We start from the raw sequence: 24,436 nt of genomic DNA on the forward strand, positions 1-24,436 counted from the left end.
TTTCTCTCTCAGCTGCTGTACGAGAAACCAAATTTTGGGGGTTCCTTCCTTTCCTGTTCTGTCCATTTGAATGTGAGGATGTGAAACCACTTGGCCTGCTTAGAGACGGAATAGCCTGAGAAGTCACCAGCTGTGAGCTGACAGGGTTTTCTGCTTGTTGCAAGGATGGTTGCCATCTAGGTGATAATTTGACTCACGTTTAACTTTGCTATTTTGTAAATGTGTATAACTATCTGGGCTGAGTTTGCTTTACATTTAATGTCAGTAAAAATGTGCAAACCAAATCTCTCAAGTGTCCCTTTAAAATCTTATTTAAAAGGTTTAAATAAAGAAATGAATGTGAACGTTGTATTTAGAAGAGAGTAAATGGAATCGTAGAATCATAGAATCCACTGAGTTGTAAGGGATGTCTGGGGGCCATCTCGTCCAACCTCCTCTGCAATAAGCAGGGACACTGAGGTTCAGAATAGTGAATATTTATGTGGGTGCGTGCTCCCTGTTGTGTAGAGTCCTTCAAGTCAAATCCTGAAATTCATTGCCAAGTCACTTCACATTTTCAATTGAAGTAGTGCAGTTTTGTGATAGTTTGTGGAAATTATGGAAATGCAGTGAGTATTCTTGAGTGCAGTCTTATGATGAATACAGGTATATAACACTGTGATAAATGGGATCCTGCCTTGAGCTCTTCATGAGGGACTGAATGTACAGAAGTAATGCACTCAGGCATTTTCCCCTGTTAAACTTCTGTTTGATCCAGGCTGCAGTTGGTTGAAAGTTGCTGTTGTGTCCTTCTGCTTCCTTGAAGTACGTTTGCTTTCAGCCCAAGCTCAGGCAGCTCACTGCCTGCTTTGCAGCAACTGCTGCTGTAATTGGCAGCCTTGGCAGAGCAGTCACAGGCTGACAACTTCCAGCCTCTGTGCACACTTTTCTCTCTGCAGGTGATTTTTTTTCTGCCAAGCCCAAAGCTGGGGTGCATTTTGTGTGTGTATAAAAATAAAATGATATTTTTACCCATTTTCTTGATGGATGCGATGTCAGAGATTTCTCTTTTCATGACTGAAAAGAAGGAAATCCATTTAGTAGATAGCAGGCAGGCGAACCTAATTACTCTGTGCTTTAGGAAGGTGCTGTAAGAATGAACAGGTCAATGCCTACTACTTTTTATTAGCCTGTGTAGAACTTGGCCAGTAGCTTATTTGGAGGATGGTTAATGTACAGTGTCTTGCAGGCTTTCTTCCTTCAGATAGCTTTTTCATATCAGCGTTACTTCAGAAAGAAAAGTGAGTAGGATTTGTGTGGAGGAAATGAATCAAGATGCAGTTCTCAGCATTTGTCTGAGAATTTTATTTCATTTTTTTTTTTATGTGTCTGTCCCTAGTATAAGTGTACATCCCTTGGGAAGAAAAGGGCGCAGGTAGTTCATTTTCATTGCGTTCTGTTTTTCAAATGACCTGTGCAGTGAGGCAGTAGGCCCCATTTTCTGCTAGTAATGGTTGAACCATCTCATTTATTACAAAACATTTCACTTTCTGTTGGAAACTGGCATGGCATGCTTTATTGTCTCAAGTTTTAAAGTGCTTGTGTTGCAAATATGAATATTTCAGTGTTGCCATGAATTAAGCCAAAGCTTATATGTACTTCTTTAGAAGTTGCAGAGATGAGAAAATAAACAGCTCAAAAATTGGCTATTTTTAAAATTCATTTGCAGATTCATTTGCAGTGTAATTCAGAATTAGTTGGTTTTTGAGATTTACCTTATCCAAATAAGCATTGAGAAATAGTCAGAGTTTACAGTACTGTTGTGGAACTAATTTCAGCATAGTATCTTCCTAAGCAGATAATAGTGCACATCCTTTTCTGCTTCACTAGCACTGGCACAGCTACTGAATGTGCTATTGTGTGGGGTTATAAACCAGATAATCTTAATTGGGTGTTTCCTGACAAGAAGAGAGGGATGGCTGAAAAAGGAAAGAACTGGAAATAAGGGCATGCATTCCTAATGTACAAATTTGGCATTTCTCCAGGAAAATGGAAGAATTTCCTGTTAGTTTAAATCTTCTAAGAGCTGAGAGCCCTGAGATACATAGCACGTATCTCAGAGATGCAGAGGAAGGGGGAAGGCTGGGAAAAGCTCATGCATGAAAACCCTGGGGAGCTGGCTGCTGCATGACGTGATGGAGGAGAGGGCTGCAGGACTGTGAGCAGCTGGGGATTGGGGCATCAGTGGGCCTTTGTTGGCCATCATCTCCTTCACCGCACCCAGGATTTGGGTTACTCTGCAGCGCTTAATGCCAGTGGAATCTGGTGGCATAGAGCAAGTCCTGGAGCCTTCTTAGAGCTTAGTCAAATGCTATTGGTGTGTGTGTGTGTGCGTGTATGTATTGTATATTTATGTATGTACAATGTAATACGTGCAGTGGCACATGTATGCTGTGGGCATATGTAGGGTTCTTATTAACTAAACTGCAGGATTTGAGCTATAGATCAACTGTGGAACCTGTGGAACTCCAAGGGCAACAATGGCAAACAGGAGTGGACATAGGCAACTAGGAGCTGAAAGGCTTGACATGGATCTCAGCCCCAATAGCTGTGTCTGGCTCTGTTGACTTTGGTGCAGATTCTACTACAGATGCACTAATTAGATGTAATATTGAATCTTTGAATACAGATATGATTACATTTCTTAAACTTACATGAATGGAGAAGCAAAAAGAAAATGCAAACTTGTCCTCTGATGCATGAGGAAAGGGTGTGATTGTTATTCCTAGATATTGATTGTCTGCACTGTCATTTGTAATGAAAAAGAGCAGAATGACGTATATGAGTGCTGTTTAGCTCCCTGTGAGGCATCCAGGATAACTGTTAATTTTCCTCTTAATTTCCATCATTTAGAGTTCACTTAACTACCAGCCAGAAATTCTGGAGAGGAGTGCCTAATCTTTCGGTCTTTATATATATCGGTATATATTTAGGTATTTAAGTAATATCTTGATGATGAAAGAGCATCTCTGGGCCTGGTTCCGATTTCTGAATGGCCGATGTCCTTGGGCACGGGGTCTCGAAATGCAGCTTTGCACCAGAGTCCTGGAATCTGGATATAAACTGCAGATGTCTAGGTTTAAATGGCACAGCTGTGCTCATAAATTAACAGCCAATATTTTGAGCTGCTAAGAGATTGTTTGTTAGTAAACTGTCTCTTATGCCTTTTCCCACTCTCTGTGAATGACTGAATTGTCCTTCAGTCTTCTTTCTCAGCTTTTTCAGGTGTTGTATGTATTGTGGAAGACAGGAATTTGTTGTAACTTTGTTGTATTTTATATTACAACTATTAACCACCTTGTTGGTAACTACTACGAAAGCAATCTTCTGCTGTTTGCTGCCCTTGAATTGCTCCTGTCAGTTGTAATGCTTTTCCCAAATATTCTTTTTAATTTTTTTTTTCTTTGCTTTTTACCAGACTTTATAAGGGAAACAAGTCTTGCCTTTGTACAGTGCTGTGAAATGCATGGAGTAAACAAATGAGGAGGCGGGGGACGGGGAGAGAGTGGGAGTTTGTTTGCCTCATTGCTTGGCTTCCCTTGTGCCAATAGCAGGGCTTTTAAAAAGAAAAGAAGAAAAGCAAATTGGATTGTTAGCAGCGTCCCTTAGGATCATAAATGAAGGGAGGATTGTGTATGTAATTCATAAACATCCTGAACTATACGCCTTCTATTTCAACTTATTAGGGCATGAAGTGGTGCCTGCCAGGTTAATTTCACACTGGGGAGTTCAGCATTCATGCAGTACTTAATTTCCTCCTCTATACAAAGCTGTGATAAGGAGAGAATAAGGCTATTTGAATATTTGATTCCAAAGAACTCAGAGTAAAGAAAAGTGTCTTAGAAGTGGTTGCAAGACGATTATAGTTATTTTTTTTTAAATAGTTTGGAGAGCAACGTGAGACCATTTATTTGTCACCAATAGGAAATATGCCTTTTGTCGAGCAAACCCATATTTTACAAAATCTTTATAGATGAAATTATTGTTTTGAATTCAGTGTGTGGTGGGCAAACAACAAAAAAGAAAAATGACTTGCATGTACCACCAAGCTCTTCTCTTTCTCTCATCTTCCAAAAGATGAATGGAATCATATAGTTTAGAATAGTGGTCAATCTTCTGTTTTTCATGGTTTTAATGGCTAAGATGGTTTTAATATTTAAGAGAAGTGCAAGGACTATCCCAGCCAAGTGCCTATTTTTGCTTCCGTGATGTGATATCTGAACATGAGCAGAGAGTGTCAGCTGTTGGCTGTAAACAGGGCTGGGAACAAATTTTTATTTATATTTATATCAAAACTCATTTGACGTGAACATCTAAGTTGCAACCTCTTTTCCCTCTGTTCTAACTACAAGAATTATTTGAAGTTCTACCATGGATGCTGACTGATTTTCAGTTTGTGAGAGCTGGATTCAGCTAGTCTGGGAAGGTGGTGAAGACTGATTCCCAGTGTTTTGCTTTAGCCTTTCTCTAAAAAGTAAATCCTTTTTATAAGATTTCTTCTAAAACATTTATATGTTCAGGAAAGAGACTTTCCGAATCTTGAGGTGTGAATGGCTGGAAATTGCAAATGTTAAGGAACTCAGAGTTGAGAGTAATTAGGAGTTGAAGTTTTGATGGGAGTAAAATAAACTATTTTCCCTACTGCCCTTGAAGACCAAAGTAAACTTGAATTTGTTTAGGAGAGCTGACTGGGGTTTTGTGTGGGCTCCTTTTACTCATGTGTAAGCTCAATTATCTTTTTTTTTTTTTTTTTTTGTAAAAAACAAAAAAGACCATTTAATATGAGAATTAATTGCCCAAGGTGTACAAACTTAAACAAAGTGAAGGCTCTCCCCCTTTGTGGTGTGTAGAGCTTATACAGAGATGTTTCTGATGTTTGTAGGAAGCATGCCCATCAGTAACGGTGGTTCTGTTGTTATTTGACTGTTACCTAATTCTTTTATCTGTTTATTTTTTTTAGCATCAGCAGACATTTTTGAATCAGCTGAGGGAGATCACTGGTATCAATGACATCCAGGTACTGCAACAGGCACTGAAGGTAAGATAGTTGTAGGGAAGTTCCCTACATGTAGCTAAATGCTTAAAACTTATCATTAGCTGATGGTGAAAGCCAGAAAATGGCATGCTTTCTTCTATCTTTCCTTCCTTTCTTTCATCCCATTTGAATTATTTTTAGATGTATTTTCGGGGGGTAAAAAAAGCGATGGCTAATTCACTTCAGAAGCAGGCCTGATCTGTTTTGGTACTGAGATTAAAAAAAAAAAAAAAAAAAAAAAAAATTAATCTGGTGATCAAACATGAAAAGACAGGAATGCTGTGACTTGCCCAGAAGGTAACCTTTGACTCAGGTGTTTTGAGTACTTTGATGCTAGTACAGCTGCTTGACACCTGATGAGTTAAAATCTTGTTTTCTTATCAAGGTGTAGATAATTTTTTCTAGCACGGACAGATCCTGCTTAGTGTGCAGAACAGAGAACTCTTCCTGAACTTGTCACCTTTTGCTAATTTGGCATTGTTTCCGTGCTTTCGCAATCATCACACATTCCTTCACATAACAAGATGTTGCAAGAATGGTAGATTTCTGTGTTCTCTTTCCCCAAGTAGATACAAAGAAACTTCCACTGCCTCTTCTAAGCAGAGCTTTTTAGCCATTTATAAATGGTTAATTACATTTAGTTTATTTAAAGTATGGGTATAGTTGTTGCTTCTGATTCAGCTTAAATAATGTACACAACTGCCTTTCAGAATCTAGTATTTCTGGACTTAAAAATGAAATAGTATATTTTTGGAAGTGTATGGTTAACTGCTGTCCAAGTCTGAATGTGGTCATTGTGCAAGTTGGTGGGTTTACCTATGCTGCAATATCCTTGTTTTCATACAATGCTTTATATTTATTTTGGTTAGAAAAAGTGAAATATGTAAAACATGCAAGCATGGAAAATTTGCTTTTTAACAAATATTTCACCTAAAAATGTGGTATTTCATTGATCTGAAACAAACAAACAAAAAGTGGAGAAATTCTCACTTTTTTTTTTTTTTTTTTAATATATGTGGTTAAAGGATAGCAATGGTAATTTGGAGTTGGCTGTGGCTTTCCTCACTGCAAAGAATGCCAAGGTACCCCAGCAAGAGGAGGCAAGCTACTATCAGACAGCACTTCCTGGAAATGACAGATATATCAGTGTGGGCAGCCAGGCAGATACAAGTAAGTATTTTTTCTTTTCATAAGTTTAGTATAAAGGCAAGGAAGCTAAAAACTTGCCTGTGAGATGACTGATAAGTCTTACTTAACAACTCTGAGACTGTTACGTATATTTTCATTCCTTATTTCAACATCTTGGTTACCTTTTTCTTTTTTTTTTTTTTTTTTTTTTTTTTTTTTTTTTTTTAGCTGATAAGTTAGTCAGAGGGTGGATACCTGGGTTTTCAATCTTTTTTTTTTTTTTTCCCCTTATTATAGGGTTTATTTGTGGGATATGTAGTACATAATTGAAGTCAAAAAGCAAGGTGTCTGACAGTTAAAAGAAAAAAATTGTTTAGAAGAGTCTGTGATGTGTTTCCTAATATGCTTGAGTAGCTCTTCCCTAGCAGGGGTGACTTTGCTAAAGAGACCAGTGTAAGTTTAGATTTTAAGTTTAGATTTGCATTTAGATTTGCATTTTGCAGTGAAAGACTAGGTATTCAGTATGTGAAATTAATATTAAAAATGTTTCTTTTTAAGCAGTTTAACATCACTGATATGTAAGGTCCGCAGAACTGTTGTTCTGAGTTCTGTAGATTCAATGTCTTTGCTTACGTAGGTACATAGTTAATTTCTTGGAGAAAAACTGAGGATTTTAAAGTAACTGTACATTTCATACAATGGTGATGAGAAAACTACTGATAGGAGAAGCTTTGTGTTGTTGTGGTCCTGCATATTAAGTTTGTTCTGCAACTAAGCATAGGAAATAACAAAAGCAAATTTGAACTTTTGCAGAAGGATTGTAAAAGCCAAGTTTCTTGATGCTGTATTTCCTTCCCAAAATTCTAAACCTTGCCATACAATATTTTTATATACAATACAATGTGTATTAATCCTTTGATTATGTGGGTAGTACATCTATGTAGCTTTTATGAAATTAGCAGAATATTTAGCTTCAGGCACAGCAGGACTTTGTTCCTTTATTTCACTATTAATGGGTTGGCTCTGGTTGTAGTATTGTTTTTTTTTTTTTTTAAAGTTTATTTGGAACTCATTGCTCATGGTACAATTGTCTTATAGTCTTTGACACCTTGGAAAAAACTCCTTTTTTAAGATGTTATTCTTGCAAACCAGAGTTGAGTTTATTCTCAATATCTCAGTTGCGAAAACTGTTTCAATTGTTGCTATTACTAGCATCTCTGTATAAAATCCCCTCACTTTTAAAAAGAAAACACACATGAAATCCCATATCTGCTGAATTTGTTATGTCTGGAAACCAGTTGAGTAAGCAGAGACTGTTTTCTATGGACTTAGCACTGTTGATGTGGTCTCCACTAATGAAGATGTACTGTGGCAGTGCAATAGTAAACTGGAATCTCTTGCAGTCTGCATTTGATTAGATTTAATGTTAATCCCGCTAATCAAAATGTTTAGCTTTGGCATCACTTGATGTGTTATTCAATCTTATTAAAGGTATGAAGTGGTAGGGTATATAAGACAAGGAAAAGTTGGTCTTGCAGAGTCAACATTAACCATGATTGATGGTCAAATTGGTAAGAATTAGCCTTTAGTTGCAGATTCCAAACTGGATTTCAGGATATTCTGTTTTCTAGAGGGCTGAAAGCAGACCTGAATTCTCTATTATTAAATATTACTGCAGACCAGTAGTCAAGGCATCTTGGCCAATTCTTCTTCACTTTGGGGGCGCCTGGAGGCAAGAACTGATCATCTAGAACAGAGCCAAAGTCTAAACCAATCTGATTATATAGCTCCTCTCCATCTGTAAAACAGTTCTAGTGAAAGCTTCTTGTAGAAACTTGCATTTTTCTCCTTATGTTTTACTTGCCTGCAGTTATTTTTGATTATGAATTTCAAAAATGTAGCATGTTTAAGATGGACAAATTTTAGGGCACTACATTGGTTGGTGGTGCCAAGTTAGGGAGTATGGTGAAAGACTGTGGATAGAGATGAGAGCAGAAGGCTGGATATGAATGGGAAAACATTCAGTAATGATGGCTTCAGCCATCGACACTCCCCTCTAAAAAGAATGTTATTACCACATCTCAGAAACTATGTGGACTTGCTGACAGTATCTTGCCTTTTAAATTTGACTCCCTTTTACTATCTCACATAAGTATAATTGCATGAGGATAATTATAACTCACTCTTATCATTCCTTACTGCTTAACTGCGTGTATGTATTTGGCACTTAGGAAGTTATGAGTCACCTAGGTTTGCAGTCCCACCAAGTTAGATCATTCAAACTGAGGCAGTAACAGATAAATATCAGAGCTCTTTTTTTTTTTTTCTTTCTTTTTTTTTAAACCACAAAAAAGCCCTCCAGCCACTAATGGAAATTTCTGAACATATGCATTGCATAAAAAGCACATCTGAAGTATTCAGTGGGCTTGACTGATGTTTCTTTGTAATGGTTACTTAGTTAAAACTGTATATAACAGGAAATCGTATTTTAACAATCAGCCTGGATTGTGCTGCATTGGCTCTTTCAAAAACTGATGGTGGTCGCTCAGCTGAGCACTTAGGTTGCATTCAATATGGTAGGAGGTATAAAGAAAACTGTTATTAGCTTATGTAGCATTTCAGCAGTTATGAAACGTGCAGAAAACAGTTTGCATAAGTATTTAGTCTCTTTAAAATCCAAGAGTGACTTGCACAGTCATTGTTATTCAGGATGCTTGCCTTTTTTCCTGTTCAAAACAGTATGTGCAAGCACCTGCAAGTGCAGCTTTTTCATGTCAAGTGATGCGTGCTTCATCTGATCCCCTTGCAGAGGTGGTATTACTCTGCAATCTGTTAGAGAGCAGAAAGTGCTTAAATTGCAACATACATGGGAAGAACTTTTAATCTACGATCACTTTAATGTTCTCCTTTATTGTGTACAGCCTAGGCACCCTACTTAAAACAAAAGAAGTAGTAAAGTAGTACTTTCCAATATTTTCTCCTCATTGATATCTCTAGAAATTATTTGGATTAATTCAGAGAAATTTCATCTGTGGCTGCACATCAGAACTATTGCATTGCCAAGCATATATCAATTTTCCTTCTCATTGTTTGAGAAACTTGCAGAACCTAGGGTTAAAGGAAGCAGCAGAATAAAAAGAAGGCGTAAGTATTGTCTTTGCATAAAGCAAGGCCAGGACAAATTCTCTTCCACTCTTCTTTCAAAAATTTAGGAATTCTTTGTCGAAAAAAATGAATTACCCGCTCTACAGCCAAGGCAAAAAACTTGAAGCCTTTTTATAAGGACATTGTACAATTGTGAAATGCCACACACACCAATTCTAGGGAATTGTAGAATTCGTTGATTCTGGGGACCTGTTTTTTTTATCTTCACGTTCCTTGTGGTGGTTTCAGAAAGTCATTCACTCAGCTGATGTTTATATAACCTGTTTCTTAATAGCTCTTGTGTTGTAGAGACTCTGAATAGTTCAGAGCAGCACGTTCTGGTGTTTCACAGACCTTTTTGACTTCTAATATCTTACCTGAATTCCTCTTTTTTTCTTCAGATTTAGCACTTTTGCTTGTTGTGGTATCTCCTGTGGAGATCAGAGTACAGTTCATCACTTTTGTCTTAGCTCAAATATTTCATGGCTCAAGATGATAAATCTTGGTGTCCTGATTTTCCTTATAAAAAGATGAAGAGCCCAAGTTTTCCAAACCATTGCCCACGTTCTTTACCTAGTGCCATTTTTTTTTTGCTTCTCTATAGATCCTCTCTAATCGTTCTTAAAATGCTGCGCTCAGAACAAAAACCAAGATTGTAGCTGAGTTCTTATAAAAAATGGAATAATTTATCTAAATGTCTATATAAGTATTCTGTTATATCTCAGTGCAACACTTTGCATTTTCAATACTGTGATGATGTGAATTGCAAGGTGAAAGTGAATCAGCTGTAGCTCCTAAGTTCTTCTTGATGTGAGTCCTAGTCAATCCCCATTCTGCAGCTATGTGTTTTACTGTTTCTGTGAGCAGAATTTTACACTATTTTATTCTGTCACCATAGCCAACTTGGATATCACTGTGTCTTCATGACACTTCCATCTATTGCAGGGATTATTTGTGTCATGTCCTATTCAGGTTCCTGGTAATGTCTCCAGCATGGTGTGGCAGGATACCCTGCTTCAAAATGTCAGGAGCCTTTTCAGGCTCTCTTTTCATTTTACTGATTCACTCGTTCCTTTGCACTGTGGCTATATCTCTCCTTCCCATTTCTGCTGGTGTGAAAATCATCAGTTCACTGTGCTATCATCCTGACAGTAAGGATGGAAGGAGCATCTGAGATGAAGAAATTGCTGTGAGACAGCAGTGGTTCGTGTTTGCTAGTTATTTCGTAGATAGACAGTTTTTGTCAGAGCTGTTTGGGTTGGCTAAGCGTGTGCCAGGGTGCTGTGTGTTCTTGCCCCATCCAGTTTTAACAGAAATTGGCCTATACAAACAATTAAATTTCTTTAGTCTTCTCTTAGGAACCCATGTCTATCATGATGCCCAATGTTGCGTAATAGACTGTAGAATGTATCTTGCTTAGCTCTGGAAGTGTAAGTAATCTCTATTTCTTTCTTTTTCTTCTTATAACATTAGTGAGTTCGAATTGCAGTCTTGCAGGATTTTTTACTTGGCACCTGCCTCTTGAACCCATCAGGCCTGCCCTTTCATTTTCCTCTCCCTGTGCTTGCAGTTGCATCACTGTCGTTGTCTATTGCTTGTCCTCGTGTTTAATTGCTACTCCAAACCTGTCCCTCATACTGAGTTTCCCAGCCTACTTAAATTCAAAGTTTTTATTCTCAGCCTCCTCCTGGTGCAAGTAATAAGCCGATAAGACAGTAATTATTTTAATGACCTAGGCAATTACCAAGTAAGAAGCATTTATTTAAATTATGGAAAAACTTCCCAAGTAAGCAGAATGACAGGGTTTTATCAAGAAGATTGATATATGTGTATGTGTATCTGTGCATTTACTATATATGTATTTTTGTCACAAATCTCAACGTTCAACTCAGCATTGCTTTATATAATTACAAGCTGGCTTTATGGACCAGAAGTATACATCATTATGTAACACTTTTGTGGAACAAAAATACCTCACTTAATAGAACAGCTTATTAATTCTACATGCTAATTTGGTTTGAATAAACACCATAAATATGCTAAGCTAAACTGTTTTGATGTGCAGTTTTTCCTTTCATACAGGTTTTTTTTTTTTTTGAGAAGCAAACTTTCTTTGTTTGCTTTGTAGTCATGGCTTAATTAAGAACATGTTTGCATTTTCAAAGGTGGTGATTTACAGTAAGAAGTACCTTTATGAGTGTAAGATGCTGAGAACTGAGGTGTTCTTTGGCCTAATGAGAGGGGTAAACAAAATCAGGTTTGAAAGCTCAGTGGCTGAATTTGGCTTTCTTGTTCTTTTTCTTTATATCTTCATAAAAGCTGTCCTTCAGACAAAATGATTATACAGGTTTAACTGCTGAAAACTGGACACGTTTTCACTAAATAAAATCTGTAAGAGTTCCCAAAACATGAAGTTGCTAAAACAAATCAACAGCAACAACAAGCCTGTGTGAATTTCAAGTATTACAAGTACACGCGTATAGTCTATAATTTGCTGATAAGGATGCAAACCATGCTATTATGTAAACTGATTTTTTTAAAAGTTAATAATTTTTTTTAAAGAGGAGTTTAGTTTCAGATTGTTCCCCTTCTATTATGGCTTCTGTTGAGATCTCTTATTTACAGTTTAAGATTCAAGTCATACCTGAGCTGTTGTGGCTTAATGAGTTACTGTGTCAGCTGAGATGTTGAAAAAGATCTTGAATGTACTCCAAGAACAGCACACAAGTTGAAATATGTTAGCCTAAATATCCATTTATTTTACATTTGCTACAAGCTAAGAGCTTACATGCAGTAGGCTACCAAGGATCATCTGACACTGAGCTTATTTTTGTGTCTTAGCAGTAGGGAAATTCTGTATGACATGCAACAATTGCACTGATCACAGTAGTATCTGGCAGCAGATCTTTGCCATAGTGTCTTTTTTTAAAATGCAGATCACGAACACTTTGTACACAAGACTAACATTTCTGGAGGGAATCCTCCTCCAATCCCTGCATGCCAAAGAAAACTGTTCTGTTGATTAACTTTCTGAGAGAAAGTGGAAGTCAGGGATTTGGGGCCTTAATATTTAAAAGATATAATCACTTTAATATGAATGCAAAAATGTCTTTAACATGTAAGATTGTGGTATAAGTTAAAGAAGAGTGAGGAGCTGGAGAGGTTGCAAAGAAATTGGAGAAGTAATGGAAGCTGGAGTTGATTTTGACTTTGCTAGGTTTTCCTGTGTTGATCTTTATAACAGTGGGAGCTTTTGCAAAATATTCAGCTGTGTTATGAGTGTTATGTGTTATGGAAAATACTGTCCATCTTCTTTATTGTTGTATAAAAGTTTCATCACTCTTACTTTAGAAAAGATTAGCTAATGGATTCTTCTTCTTCATAAGCCCTGCTTCACCACACAGCATGTGTGGCTTATTTCATGTTCAGTTGTGACCACTGTTGTAACTCTTAGAAAAACAGGTATTCTCCAGTGGAATTCTCCAGTTCATGTAGAACTACCTGTGAATGTGTAGAATGTAAGCAGTGCATTTTAGAGCGTAATAGGTAGCATGTGTAATCACAAGACACTATCATTGCTTTTGTCCTTTCTATACTTGCTTCTGCTCATAGGTTGTAGAACGTAAGAATGCTTGTATATGACCCAGGTTGAGGTACTATTTTAGTCTGGATTGCTTTGTTCTCACCATGAGAGCTCACATATCAAAACTCCTGTGGGTCTGACTTCTCTTGATGATTCCTGTAGTGTTTAAGAAGGAGAAGTTCAGACATCTAAGTTACAGTATCCTTTTAACATGCCAGAATGTTTGAGCTGACTGTTTAAGCATAAGAATGAAATTATAAACTGTGGTCTTGGTGTTTTTTCATACTTTCAGATTATGACAGGTTCATGGTTTAATTTGTAGGTAAGAGGGCTTCCTCTGAAAGCTCCCTAAATGAAACATATTCAGTCATCATTGTTTGGGGGAAGAAAGGCCTAAGTTGAAACTAGTTTTAAAGATGCTGCTGTTAACAGAAAAGTTGATTTTCCAACTTCTCTTCAGTTTCAGCTTTCAGTGAGGACAAGCCATCCCGTTTTTCTGTTAACGCGTAATTACAATTTTTGTGTCATGAGTTCAGTGTGAGAAACGTCCGAGAAAATTAAGCCTGGGGAAACAGTGCAAGCTGTCTATTCAGCAGGCTGATCCATCCAGGAAAAAAAATAATCTTTGGGAATTGATTGATCTCTTCATGACTAGCCATCAACTTTGAATAGGTTTCTCTTCCTCGTGTAGTCTTTCAACTTTTAACACAGAAACCCAAGGCTAGAGAGCAATATCTTTTGTGGCTATTTAGATAAACTTTGGCCTTTGAGTAGGGAAGGAAAACAGTAGGGTGCCAACTCCCTGTGTACCTCTGTCTGCCACCACACCTGAAAGTCACTTTCATTTTCCCCTCTTTCTGTCTGGTTGACTTGCAAAAAGCAGTTTTTGGCCCTTGAAATCAGGGTAACTAATGACCTTGGTTTTTTTTCTGAAGGCCTCCTACAGCTGACAGGCAATCCTCTTGGCCCTGACTGTGCTGAGAAATGCCCAGTTGGGGAGTGCCTGGTTTAGAGCTGTAATCTGGGCAGTAACGCTCGTTTTTATTCCAGAGGGGAATACAAGCTTTTACCACATCAAGGAAATGTGCAGAAGGAGTAAGGATCTGATTCTTTAGTTAATCTGAACTGGAGAGGAGGTAAGAATAGGGTTGTTTTCAGTTTATTCCCTGGTTAGTAACCCATCGGGTATTCTGCACTTGTTCAAGTATAGATCCTTTCTTTGATTTCTCTGTTTACTCTCTTAATTTTCTCCACTGAGGAGGATACTTCTGACAGAAAGAAATTAGATTTAAATAAATTTAGAAAATGAATACTTGGGCAGAATGGACAGGAGTTTTGTTAAGAAAGGAACTCTCCCACATGCAGTGAAACTGTGTAGAAGTCCCCATGTATGGAAACACTTGTAGAATTTGGGCTTCTTCCCGTGTTTTGGGGAAGCTAGACACACATTCCTTTTTGAGAAGGAAACAGCTCAGGTATCGTTTTTAAAGAGAAGGTGGTTTTCACCATATGTGACCTGGAAGAAACTGATCATGGTAGCTGAAGTAGTACACTTAAGTGCATTTCTTTGAAAGGGCTTTCAGAAACAACAGGTATTTAAGTTTCACAAAACAGTGAGATAAATTTAAAGTCATTAGGAGGAAGAATGACTGTTGACTGTCATGTCCTCCTAAGAGCAAACTCCTGAGGTTTTCTTTGGTTTTGAGGTGATTGGCATGGTTAGTTGTTGGAAGAGAGCAGACCACAGGAGGGGTGGACTCAAATATAGCTCAGCAGTCCTTGGGGGTTCTGTCTCCTCTACAGTAAGACTTGCCTTTCATTCTGTTTCACGTTTAATTTTGAGAAAGATAGTTTTGCTTTTCAGATGTGATTGATCTCACTGGAGATGATAAAGATGATCTTCAGAGGGCAATTGCCTTGAGTTTGGAGGAATCAAACAGGGCATTCAGGGAGACTGGAATAACAGATGAGGAACAAGCCATTAGCAGGTAAACAAACAACTTATGTAAAGCAGAAATTAAATTAAAGAGTTGGAGATTGGCCTGTGTTGCTTTTTTATTTCTTTTTAATTTAACAAAGAATAACTTGTTTGTTTTCACTTGTGCTACTTATATGCCTGGCTTCAGGATGTTGCTTTAATATATTTTATGTTCTAAACTGGAAAATAGTCTATTATGTGTGGGCTAGGAGTTAATAGTATGTTTATCGTGTTGATGTATTTGTTTAAATTTTGAGGAAGTGAATGGAGATTGAGGGTATGTGGTCATATTTAAGTAGGACTTAAAAAGTTTCTCTTTTGTATCAGGTAACAAGCAATGAGAAACAGACAAAATAAAAACATTTCTAAAAAGCTAATAAATACTCTACCCTGTTTGTTACACTGCTCATTTTATAGTAACATTTTCTTACCTCTGGTATGGCTGTGGTTTTGGGAGTGGGGGTTGTAATGCTATGGCTTGAGTACACTAAGAACAGCTGCTATATTTTTAGCCAATGTAGTATGATACTAACTTCTTTAACAAGTGTGATTTATTAGATTTACGTGAAGTTAATGTCTTGTTTTCAAGTTTTATGAACTTAACTTTTGCAGCTTTGGAACGATGAGAGTCCGCAAGTTAACCTTGAGTAAATTTTGCAATGTCTTTGTATAGTGTGTATTTATATATAAATAGAGATATAATTATGAAATATTTGATACTTGGACTAAGACCCGAGTGTAAGGTTGTGTGTGAAGGGTTTTTTTTTTTTTTTTTTTTTTTTTTTTTCATGGCCTTGTTCTCTGGAAAAATGGCAATGATTTGATCCTAGGGTTGGAAGATTAAGTACTGCTTGTTTAAAAAAAAAAAAAAAAAAAATTACATGGGGCAAATTTACCACAGTAATTCTTTTCCTCAGTAGACTGTATTAGGCAGACAAAATGGTTAGCCATATTCTCAGATTGGACTTAAATGGATAGAGTTATTCAGAGTCATTTTCATTTTCCTTTTTGAGAAAATAATGCATTAATTTTGAGAATAAGCATTCCAACAAAGTGTGCCCTGATATTTGTGACAAAAAGCATATAGTTATTTGAATGTAGTGTTAGATATTTTTGAAAAGTGAGATGAGAGAGATTTATATTCTCATTAATAATTGGAATAAGTTTTAAAGAGTAGTTTTTTTCTAAGACCTCAAGATATACATGTGCTCAAGATAATGGAATACATTCTTTCCAGTTTTGAGTCAGAAATGCAGCTCTTATATGTTCCTTTTTGAAGGACAGAATTGTCATAATTAAAGAGTTATGATTTAGCCAGACGCTCAGAAATATGGACCTATTTGGAAGAAATATGGAAATATGGAAGTCTTTCTCCTTTTTTTTTTTTTTTTTTTTTTTTAACCTCTGCTCTGCTTCTGCTGTGTTTGCTTCTTGTGTGCCTAGAAGATCTAGTTGTTTTTTTTTTTCCTGTAGCCACTGTTATTCATTTCTCAGACTAAAAATTCCTTTTTAGTCTTACCTGCTTACCCCAGAACTAATTATTCAACTTAAATTTTAGTGTGCTTTTTCTGGTTGTAGAAGATTGTGAAGTAGCATGACTTCTTTTTCCATGCATAACGTACAAAAGCATGTAGACACTTTTCAGTTATATAGAGAGAAAAATGTTGGTCTTTTATTTTGACGAAACTGTTAGAAAGGTATATTTGGTGGCAAAATTGCAAACAGCAGTGTGTGCCAGTTTAAGAGCTTGTTTCTACCAAGGGGGGTTATGGAATACCGCTTGTAACACATCTTCTATTCTTGCTGTAGTATTCTTTGGAGCATTTGTTGTACCAATCCAGCTCCAAAGCCATACAAGAATATTCAGGAACAGATTCAAAGCATGTCATGTCTTGAGAAAAGGGATGAGGCTTGGTTTCTGAATGGAGACATAGAGGAGTGAGAATGTGGGATTTTGGCAACATTGAGGTACTAGATCAATTCAGTTACGTGTCAGGGTACACCCTGTGTTGAAGGCAAATTATTTCAAAATTATACAACAACAAGAAACAAATTTTTGCTCTGAACCATTCAGTCAGTTTCATTAAGGGTAGAAGTTTAGACTGTTTAAAAAAAATAATAATAATAAAAAGATTTCCTAGTTAACACCCCACAGAAGACTGTTGGCATTGGAATAGAAAGCACAATATCTGTGCAGGACTTTTAAAAACAAAAAGTAGAACAGCATGATTGTAAACAAGTCAAACTGCAGCCATTTGTTGTTGTTTTTTTCCATTTAGTTAAATAGAAACAGAAATCAAATAGGATCTCAGTAATACTTTAATAATGTAGGATGTGTGCATATATAAATAATTTAGTTGTGGAAGAATTTCTTTCAAAGGTATTCACTCTGGTTTGGGAATCTGACTTACGCTGATTTTGTTAAAGTTTCTGAGGGACCCCTAATGGAATTTCTTGAATTCTGTAATTAATGTTGTAATTACTCCATGTAATTGCCTTGTGTTGCTTAATGAAGACAGATCTGATTACTATGTAGGTGTTAAGAGGAGTGCAGCTGAAATGTCCGAGCGTTCAAAAGCTGAACATCTTGTACATGGTGTGTTTAGAGCTATTTACTGTTCTCCTTTCAATCTCCAAGGGAACTTTGAATTTTCAGTGTATTTACACATATGAAAAAATATTTCCCATTTGTATAATTTTTCATGGATTGAAGGAGTTTGAGGCTGGCCAGATGGAGCTTTAACTGGGGAAGTCAGTCAGGTGATTGAAAGGAGAAATTAGCTGACATGTGCATTGTGCTTAGAGTAGCAGCCTTGTAAAAATGAAAGCCTATGAGGGCATAATGGTGCATGCATCCCTGAGCATTTTATTATTATTTTTTTTTTAACATGGTCATGAAAACTGATGGGGACTCTGCACTGTGCGTTGTCTGTATGGATAGAAGGTAGAACTGGTGAGGAATGTAGGGTAGAGGTTAAGTTTATAAGAGAGTTACAATGTTTTTGCTGAGTAGCCTGCTAGTAAACTTCTGTTCAGCATGCTTAGTGAGTTTCCTCAATGTAGTTTGGCCTGAACTTTTATCCTCTGAACACATTTTGGCCTTGGTTTTCTGCGTTATCTAGCTAGCCCCATGCAAATGACTCTGGAAAGCAGCTTAGCTATACCTAGCTTGTTACTGAGAGAAATAAAACACTGCTTTCAAGTCTCATGCAAAGCCTGGCATTAACTGACCCCCATCTGAAAGTTACCGTCTGAACGTGATTCCAAAACTTGGCCCCATGAAGTTAGAGACATACCATTTGTTGCACATAGTTGATGGCTCTGCTGCTGGTGACAGCTGCTGTGGTCTTTTATGGTCGTAGAGAGGGTATTTCAGCTGTTTGATGAATTGCTAAATCCTCGTGCTGGCTTTCTGTAAAGTTACTGATCTTGTTGAAGAGCAAAGCATGAATAAGGTGTTTTGTCAAGGTAGAATCTCAAATCAGGACTTCATTGTTTCGGTTTTAGTGAATGTTTTTGTAAAACAGAAGAGACATATTTGCTATAATGGGAAGTGCATTTATTTATGTAGCTTTTGAGCTGGTCACCTGATTCCATTTGAATATGCTCATTTTTATTTCAGCTTTATCATAGTTATCATTGTGACCCCCCAGAAATTTGACATTATAGAATGTACAGCAATTGCGTTTTTCGTTGAAGACAAATAATGTTTTAGGTAAACATGAGGAAAAATGGGAAATTCTGAGAATCAACTATGTTATTAAAATGTGAAATCAGATTTGAGGGGGATCTAGAGCTGAGGAAATCCCTCAATTGCTATAATAACAAAAAATATTAAAATGTACAAGAAGTTACTGTTAGGATCATTTATCAATTGAATTGCCTAGTCTTTGTGCTCTGTAAGCAGTTTGAAAATATGTGTGTACGTTCAGAACTTTAATCTAGAAATATTATTGAAGTTAGAGGGAAAAGATGACTCTGCATGCAGGTGGTATGGAAAGTATTTTGATCCTATTGATAAATTATTCTGAATTTGTTTCAGTCTGTCGGTCATGTAGGCAGTTTTTAAGATCCCTTCAGTTTAGTTTAAACTGAAGAATTTGGATATTCTTACTGAAAGAGAAATTATTTAAAATACATTAGTCTTTTGATTTGATTTTAATATCCTCATTGAACAACTTTTACTCTCAAATCAGAGAGATGCTGGCTGTCTGACACTTTTTGAATGAAGGACATTTTTTTTGCCACGTTTTGTCAAGTTTTGTCCCTTCATGCTTCATTATTCTAGTATATCTTGCAAGATATCTTTTGCTGCTTTCACAAGAACGTTGCTTTAAACAACAACAAAAAAATGTTACAGTTAGGAAACTGATGGCTGTGTAGTGTGAGCTTTTCCCTGCTTTTTTGTGTTTTCTATTATTGAATATTATTATTTAATATCTGTTTTTTAGTAAGATGTTCAAGTTGTTGTCCTTTGGGAACTTCATTCAGAACCTAGTCTAAACCTGTCCTTTCTTTGAGATTTAGTGAGCCCAGAACCAAAGAGGGCAACCCTTCAGGCTGCACAGACTATGTACGTGTTTGTCATACAGCTCCTGTAATGCTGTGCTTGCCAGACTTAGTAGTTCCTTAGCAGCTCAGTCTTTTGTGTAATAGTTGGACTTGATGGTTAGGGGTAGTAGCAGTGTCAGTGTCTCCCGCCAGGGAACTTTGCTTAAGATTGTGTCTATTTCTGTCTTTCAATTTAGAATGTGTAGTTACTACAAATTACCTGTAAGGTACCTGTCTAAGGATATGTGCTGATATGAAAATGCTTTATTAAGTGAAGCCTGAGTTTGGGGCCATATCAGATCTTGTCATGTGAAATAAGGGCATTCCTAATGTTAATGTGGCTTATAAAGTAATTATTTACTATGGAAAGCAATTAATGCTATGGCATAAAACTGGAAATAGGTTGTCCATTTTTGAAATTTATGTAGGTAGTTTTTGTTTCCTGTCAGTAAAATAAATATTGATGACTTTGTGCTCTACGTACCAGTGAAAGCATTTATAGTTGAAAGTGCAACAGTAATAGTACTGCCTGGAAGTTTTTCTTGACCATCATATTGAATCAGATTCTTAAATAATTAATGACTTACAAATATGGCTTATTGTATTGATAGTTCTTGTAGTAGGCTCACTCACTCACTGCAATTACTTTTCCAGAACGTAACAGAATTACTGTAATATATCTAACTGTAAAATACTGTTGTTTTTGAAGTGATAAGATTGTGTGTAAATCCACTTTGAAACCAAGTTCAGTACAATCAGTTATCAAATGATACAATTAAGATGGCTGTGTTAGTAAATGAAAGTGTTTTACTACATCTTTTTTTGCTTTGGCTCACTTTTTTTTTTTTTTTTTTCCTTCCTTCTGTTCCCAAAGAGTTTTAGAAGCCAGTATTGCAGAAAATAAAGCAAGTTTAAAGAGGACGCATCCAGAAGTATGGAGTGACTCTCCAAACCCATATGATCGGAAGCGACAAGACAACTGTCCAGTGGGATTGAAGAATGTGGGAAATACGTGCTGGTTTAGTGCTGTCATTCAGGTAAGCATCATCTTTGATCAGCTCCTCATTGCATTTAACATGATGTGAGTTATCTTAAGGGAATAACTAAAGATATCTATTTTCCTAGGAAGTTTAGGGCATTGTATGAGAGATTCTTGAGTACTACTTTATTTACTGCGCATCTTAACATGCTGAAGTTTATAAAGTACTACAGCATAACCAAGTAAAGCTTCAAATTGTGAGATTTTAATGATTTTTTTTATTAAAAAGTTGTTGAAGACAAGGAGTTGAGTCTTTGAAGATGTTGAGTGCCTGCAGCTCATGCTGACATCAGTGACAACTGTGAATGCCAAAAAGCATGCAAATTGGATTAGGGATGAGGAGCAGACTTTTTATATTAAAAACAATGTATGCAAGGGATAGGAAGGTGGTGGCTGAGTAGGACAGGGAAATGAAGTGCGCTCAGTCATGGAGTGCATACTAGCATAGCTATGTGGAGGTATAGCAGAGTAGGGCAGAAGAAGAAATAACTGGTAGAGAATGAAACTTGAGAAATGGGAAAGGGAAAGGTGTGATATGGATGCCTCTGCATCTGTTTTGAGATTTATTGCTTAATAGTCAGTACGTGTGCTGTTTAGTCTGTTTCTTTGTGTATGTATAGCTGGTTGCTGACTTGGAATAATTGTTAAGCTCAACTACCTACGTAGCTATCACCTACCTTGTTATCAGTTAAGTAGAAAATACTTCATTTTTTAAAAAGATAGAATAGGTGAGTATAGACACTGCAACTTGTCTTGTGGAGTATAATGTTCTAGTATCGTGTGATGCTTTTTTAAATCCATATATGTTTTTTTGTAGATGCTTTCCGAATCATCCAAAACCACAAATATCTGTGGCTGAATCTGGAATTCAATATGTTTTTTAATTTTTTATTTATTTACAAGAAGCAAATTCAGCATATATTTTTCTTGTTGTGATTTGTCAGAGGAGTCAAATGAAATGCGTAATACCCATTTTTTAACAGATTACTAACCTGATGAAGGACATCCAGTGACTGAATTGTTTCTGTAACAATAGGTGTTCCACTTCTGGCCAAACCTGTTTACATCAGTGTTCTGCCTGACACAAATGCATGCTCACAGAGAAATACAAACAGAATAATTTACTATTCTGTTCAAAAATCAAATCAGAACCTTCAGCTACTTTAATCTTGGGAGGTTGTTTCTTGATCCTTTGCAGTTTTAGTTGATAATACCCCTGGATTTCTCTTTTGTGCACTTGTCTCCTTTAAGCATTGCAGTCTTTTTTCAGTCAGTGTCCTTTCTGTAGGAATTCTGTAGTTGTGCTTTGTACTACCTGAAGAACTGCCTCTTTTGTTTACAGACCTGGCTCTCTCTAGCTTTTTCTGGTGACCTTCATGTTGGCCGGTAGACAAGACAAAAGTTGACTGCTGTTACATTTCTGAAGACTTCTGTCTTGTTTCTCTTTGAACAAGTTGTCTTTTTTTTCCAAGGTGACTATTGAGTAATTGTCTATATAAAACCTGTTGTAAGCTCTATCAGCCTTCTTGTCCTTCTCCAGGTGTTCTCTAGCTCTAGTAGCTGTTTTGCTGAGGGTCCAGAAAAGTTTTCCAACAGCTCTGTGGGGGATATGATTTTATTGAATAGCGCAATGCATGCAGGCTCTTCAGGATGGGCAATCAGGGATGACAAGGCATGGTGTTGCTTTTCTTGGGAAAAAGCAGTTCAAATGTGTTTATATTGGACAAGATAAACTTGTTAAGATGAGTTTGTTGGTCAAGGAGAGGATCATAACAAACTAAAGAGGATGCCATCTTCACAGAGCACCTGATCTGGTTGAGAATATGGACAAAGCCTTACTTACAGGCAGTGAAGATCTGGAAATAAAGATGGGCTACTGAAGAGTTTGGAAACATTGCCCAAGCATGAGGAGGTGTCTTTGGGAAAGTGAAAACTCAGAATTAATGCTGTCAAAGGATATCTGTGATAAAAAGAGCTTCTTCTTTTTTCTTGTACTAGTAATAAAAAGCTGACCCAGGAGAACTTTGGTCTATTCCTCAATACGTAAGTTGAGTTAGAGATAGCAGGCACGTATAAGGTTGAGATATTCTGTGTCTGCTCTGCTTCTCTTCACCAACAAGGTCTCTCAGCTTCCTGTGTCTAGCTGTGGCTGATGAACTATGAACAGTGGATGATAACTGAGTCAGAGGTTACATGAAGCTAGCTGGGCCCATGTAAGTCCATTGGACCCACTGAGCTCTGCCCAGTGGAGCTAAGAGAAGAGTGCAAAGTCTTAGGAAGGCTGCTGTCATTGAGAGTATGAGAATTTTCCAGTAACTGGAGAAAGGCAAAATTCTCAACCTTGGAGTGTTGGCATGGTTGGCCTTTCACTGAGGTTGGCCTCAGTGAAAAATTGGAGTTAGGCTTTTCACAGCAGTGTATGTTGGGAGGACCTCATGAAGTTCAAGAAGGCCTAGTGCAAATTCCTGTGCTTGAGTGGAGGCAATCCCTAACATTAACAGTTTCAGTGATGACTGGATTGAGAATGGTCCTCTAGAGAAGAAGTTGGGGTTACTGGTGAACGAAATATTTGACATAAGCCTGCAGCCAGAAAGCCAACTGCATCCTGGATTGCATTAAAGAAATCGTGGGCAGCAGGTCAAAGGAGGTAATTCTCCCCTTCTTTTGAGATAGGCTGCCAGTGTTGGAGTTCTTTATCTTAAAGAGGAAGAGGCTCCAGGGAGACCTTGCAGTGACCTTCCAGTGTGTAAAAGGGTCCTATGAGAGAGGTGAAGAAGGACTCTTTACCAGGATGTGTAGTTATAGGACAAGGAGTAGTGGTTTTAAACTTAAAGTGAGTAGATTTAGATTATAGAAACTCTTTATTGTGAGAGTGGTGAGACACTGAAATGGATAATTGAATAACAGCTAGCTTGGAGCCTGTAATTTTCTATAACTTTCAGAATTGTTTTCCACCATGTACCTCACTGTACAGTTACGTGTTGAATTTTGATATCTTATTGTCTAGTTACTCAGTCCCATACGATCCTTCTGTCAGTTCATAGAATCACTTATGTTTGAAAAGACTTAAGATGAAGTCCAGCTGTTAACCTTGTGCTTCATCTAAACCTTGTCTCTAAGTGCCACATTTATACATACTTCCAAAGATGGTGACTCAACTATGTAGGTTGCTCTGAAAGCAGTGCCTCTTATTTCCATGGGAACTACAGCAGAGAGCAAAAACGCTATTTGACAGAAGAAATTCTCAGCTACAAAACACTATTTTATTTTATTTTTTTACATAGTCACCATTACTAGCTGTGCATTTTTGTCAGTGATGAGCAGGAGCTGACATGCTATGCTCATAAAAATCTGCATGGCTGTATGTAATGTGGCTTTTCTTTCAAGTCATTGTTGCTCCACTGAAATGCGTCACCCGCTGCCTGTGCTCACATCCACTTCATAAATGTTTGGCAAGTGTTGATGAATGTCAATTGCTGTGATTCTTTCTGCGTGGAGGAATCCACCTTTGTTTCAGCAGCCTATTCCAATGCTTCACAATCCTTCCACTGAAGACTTTTTTCCCTAATATCCAGTCTAACCTCTCCTGGTGCATCTTGAGCTAATTTCATTTTATCCCATTGCTTGGTGCATTTGCGAAGAGACTAGCCCCCACCTTGTTGCAGCCTCTTTTGAGATAGTTACAGAGAGCGGTAACATCTCCCCTCAGCCTCTCTTTCTCGAGGCTAAACAACCCTAGATCTCTCACCTGCTCCTCATCAGACTTTTTCTCTAGACTATTTACCAACTTCATTGCCTTTCTTTGGACATATTCCAGCACCTCAATGTTTCTCTTACAGTGAGGGTCCCAAAACTGAAGAGATTTGAGAGGTAGCCTCTCAAGTATAGGGAGACTGTCCCTTCCCCAGTTCTGCTGATGCTATTTCTGCATTTGTTCTC

At 37.2% G+C, this 24,436-nt stretch overlaps 1 protein-coding gene across 3 annotated transcripts in view; it reads left to right on the forward strand.

The window, feature by feature from the left end:
* Positions 1-24,436, forward strand: part of USP25 (ubiquitin specific peptidase 25) — an 89,943-nt gene that overhangs the window by 13,841 nt on the left and 51,666 nt on the right. For all 3 annotated transcript variants that reach the window (XM_048936737.1, XM_048936727.1, XM_048936746.1), the window contains exons 2-5: positions 5,000-5,077; positions 6,100-6,244; positions 14,794-14,917; positions 20,333-20,495. In XM_048936737.1, coding sequence (XP_048792694.1) covers positions 5,000-5,077; positions 6,100-6,244; positions 14,794-14,917; positions 20,333-20,495 — 510 coding nt within the window. The remainder of the gene's footprint in view (positions 1-4,999; positions 5,078-6,099; positions 6,245-14,793; positions 14,918-20,332; positions 20,496-24,436) is intronic.

This window comes from Lagopus muta, chromosome 1, assembly GCF_023343835.1.
Source record: "Lagopus muta isolate bLagMut1 chromosome 1, bLagMut1 primary, whole genome shotgun sequence".
NCBI classification, from domain to species: domain Eukaryota; kingdom Metazoa; phylum Chordata; class Aves; order Galliformes; family Phasianidae; genus Lagopus; species Lagopus muta.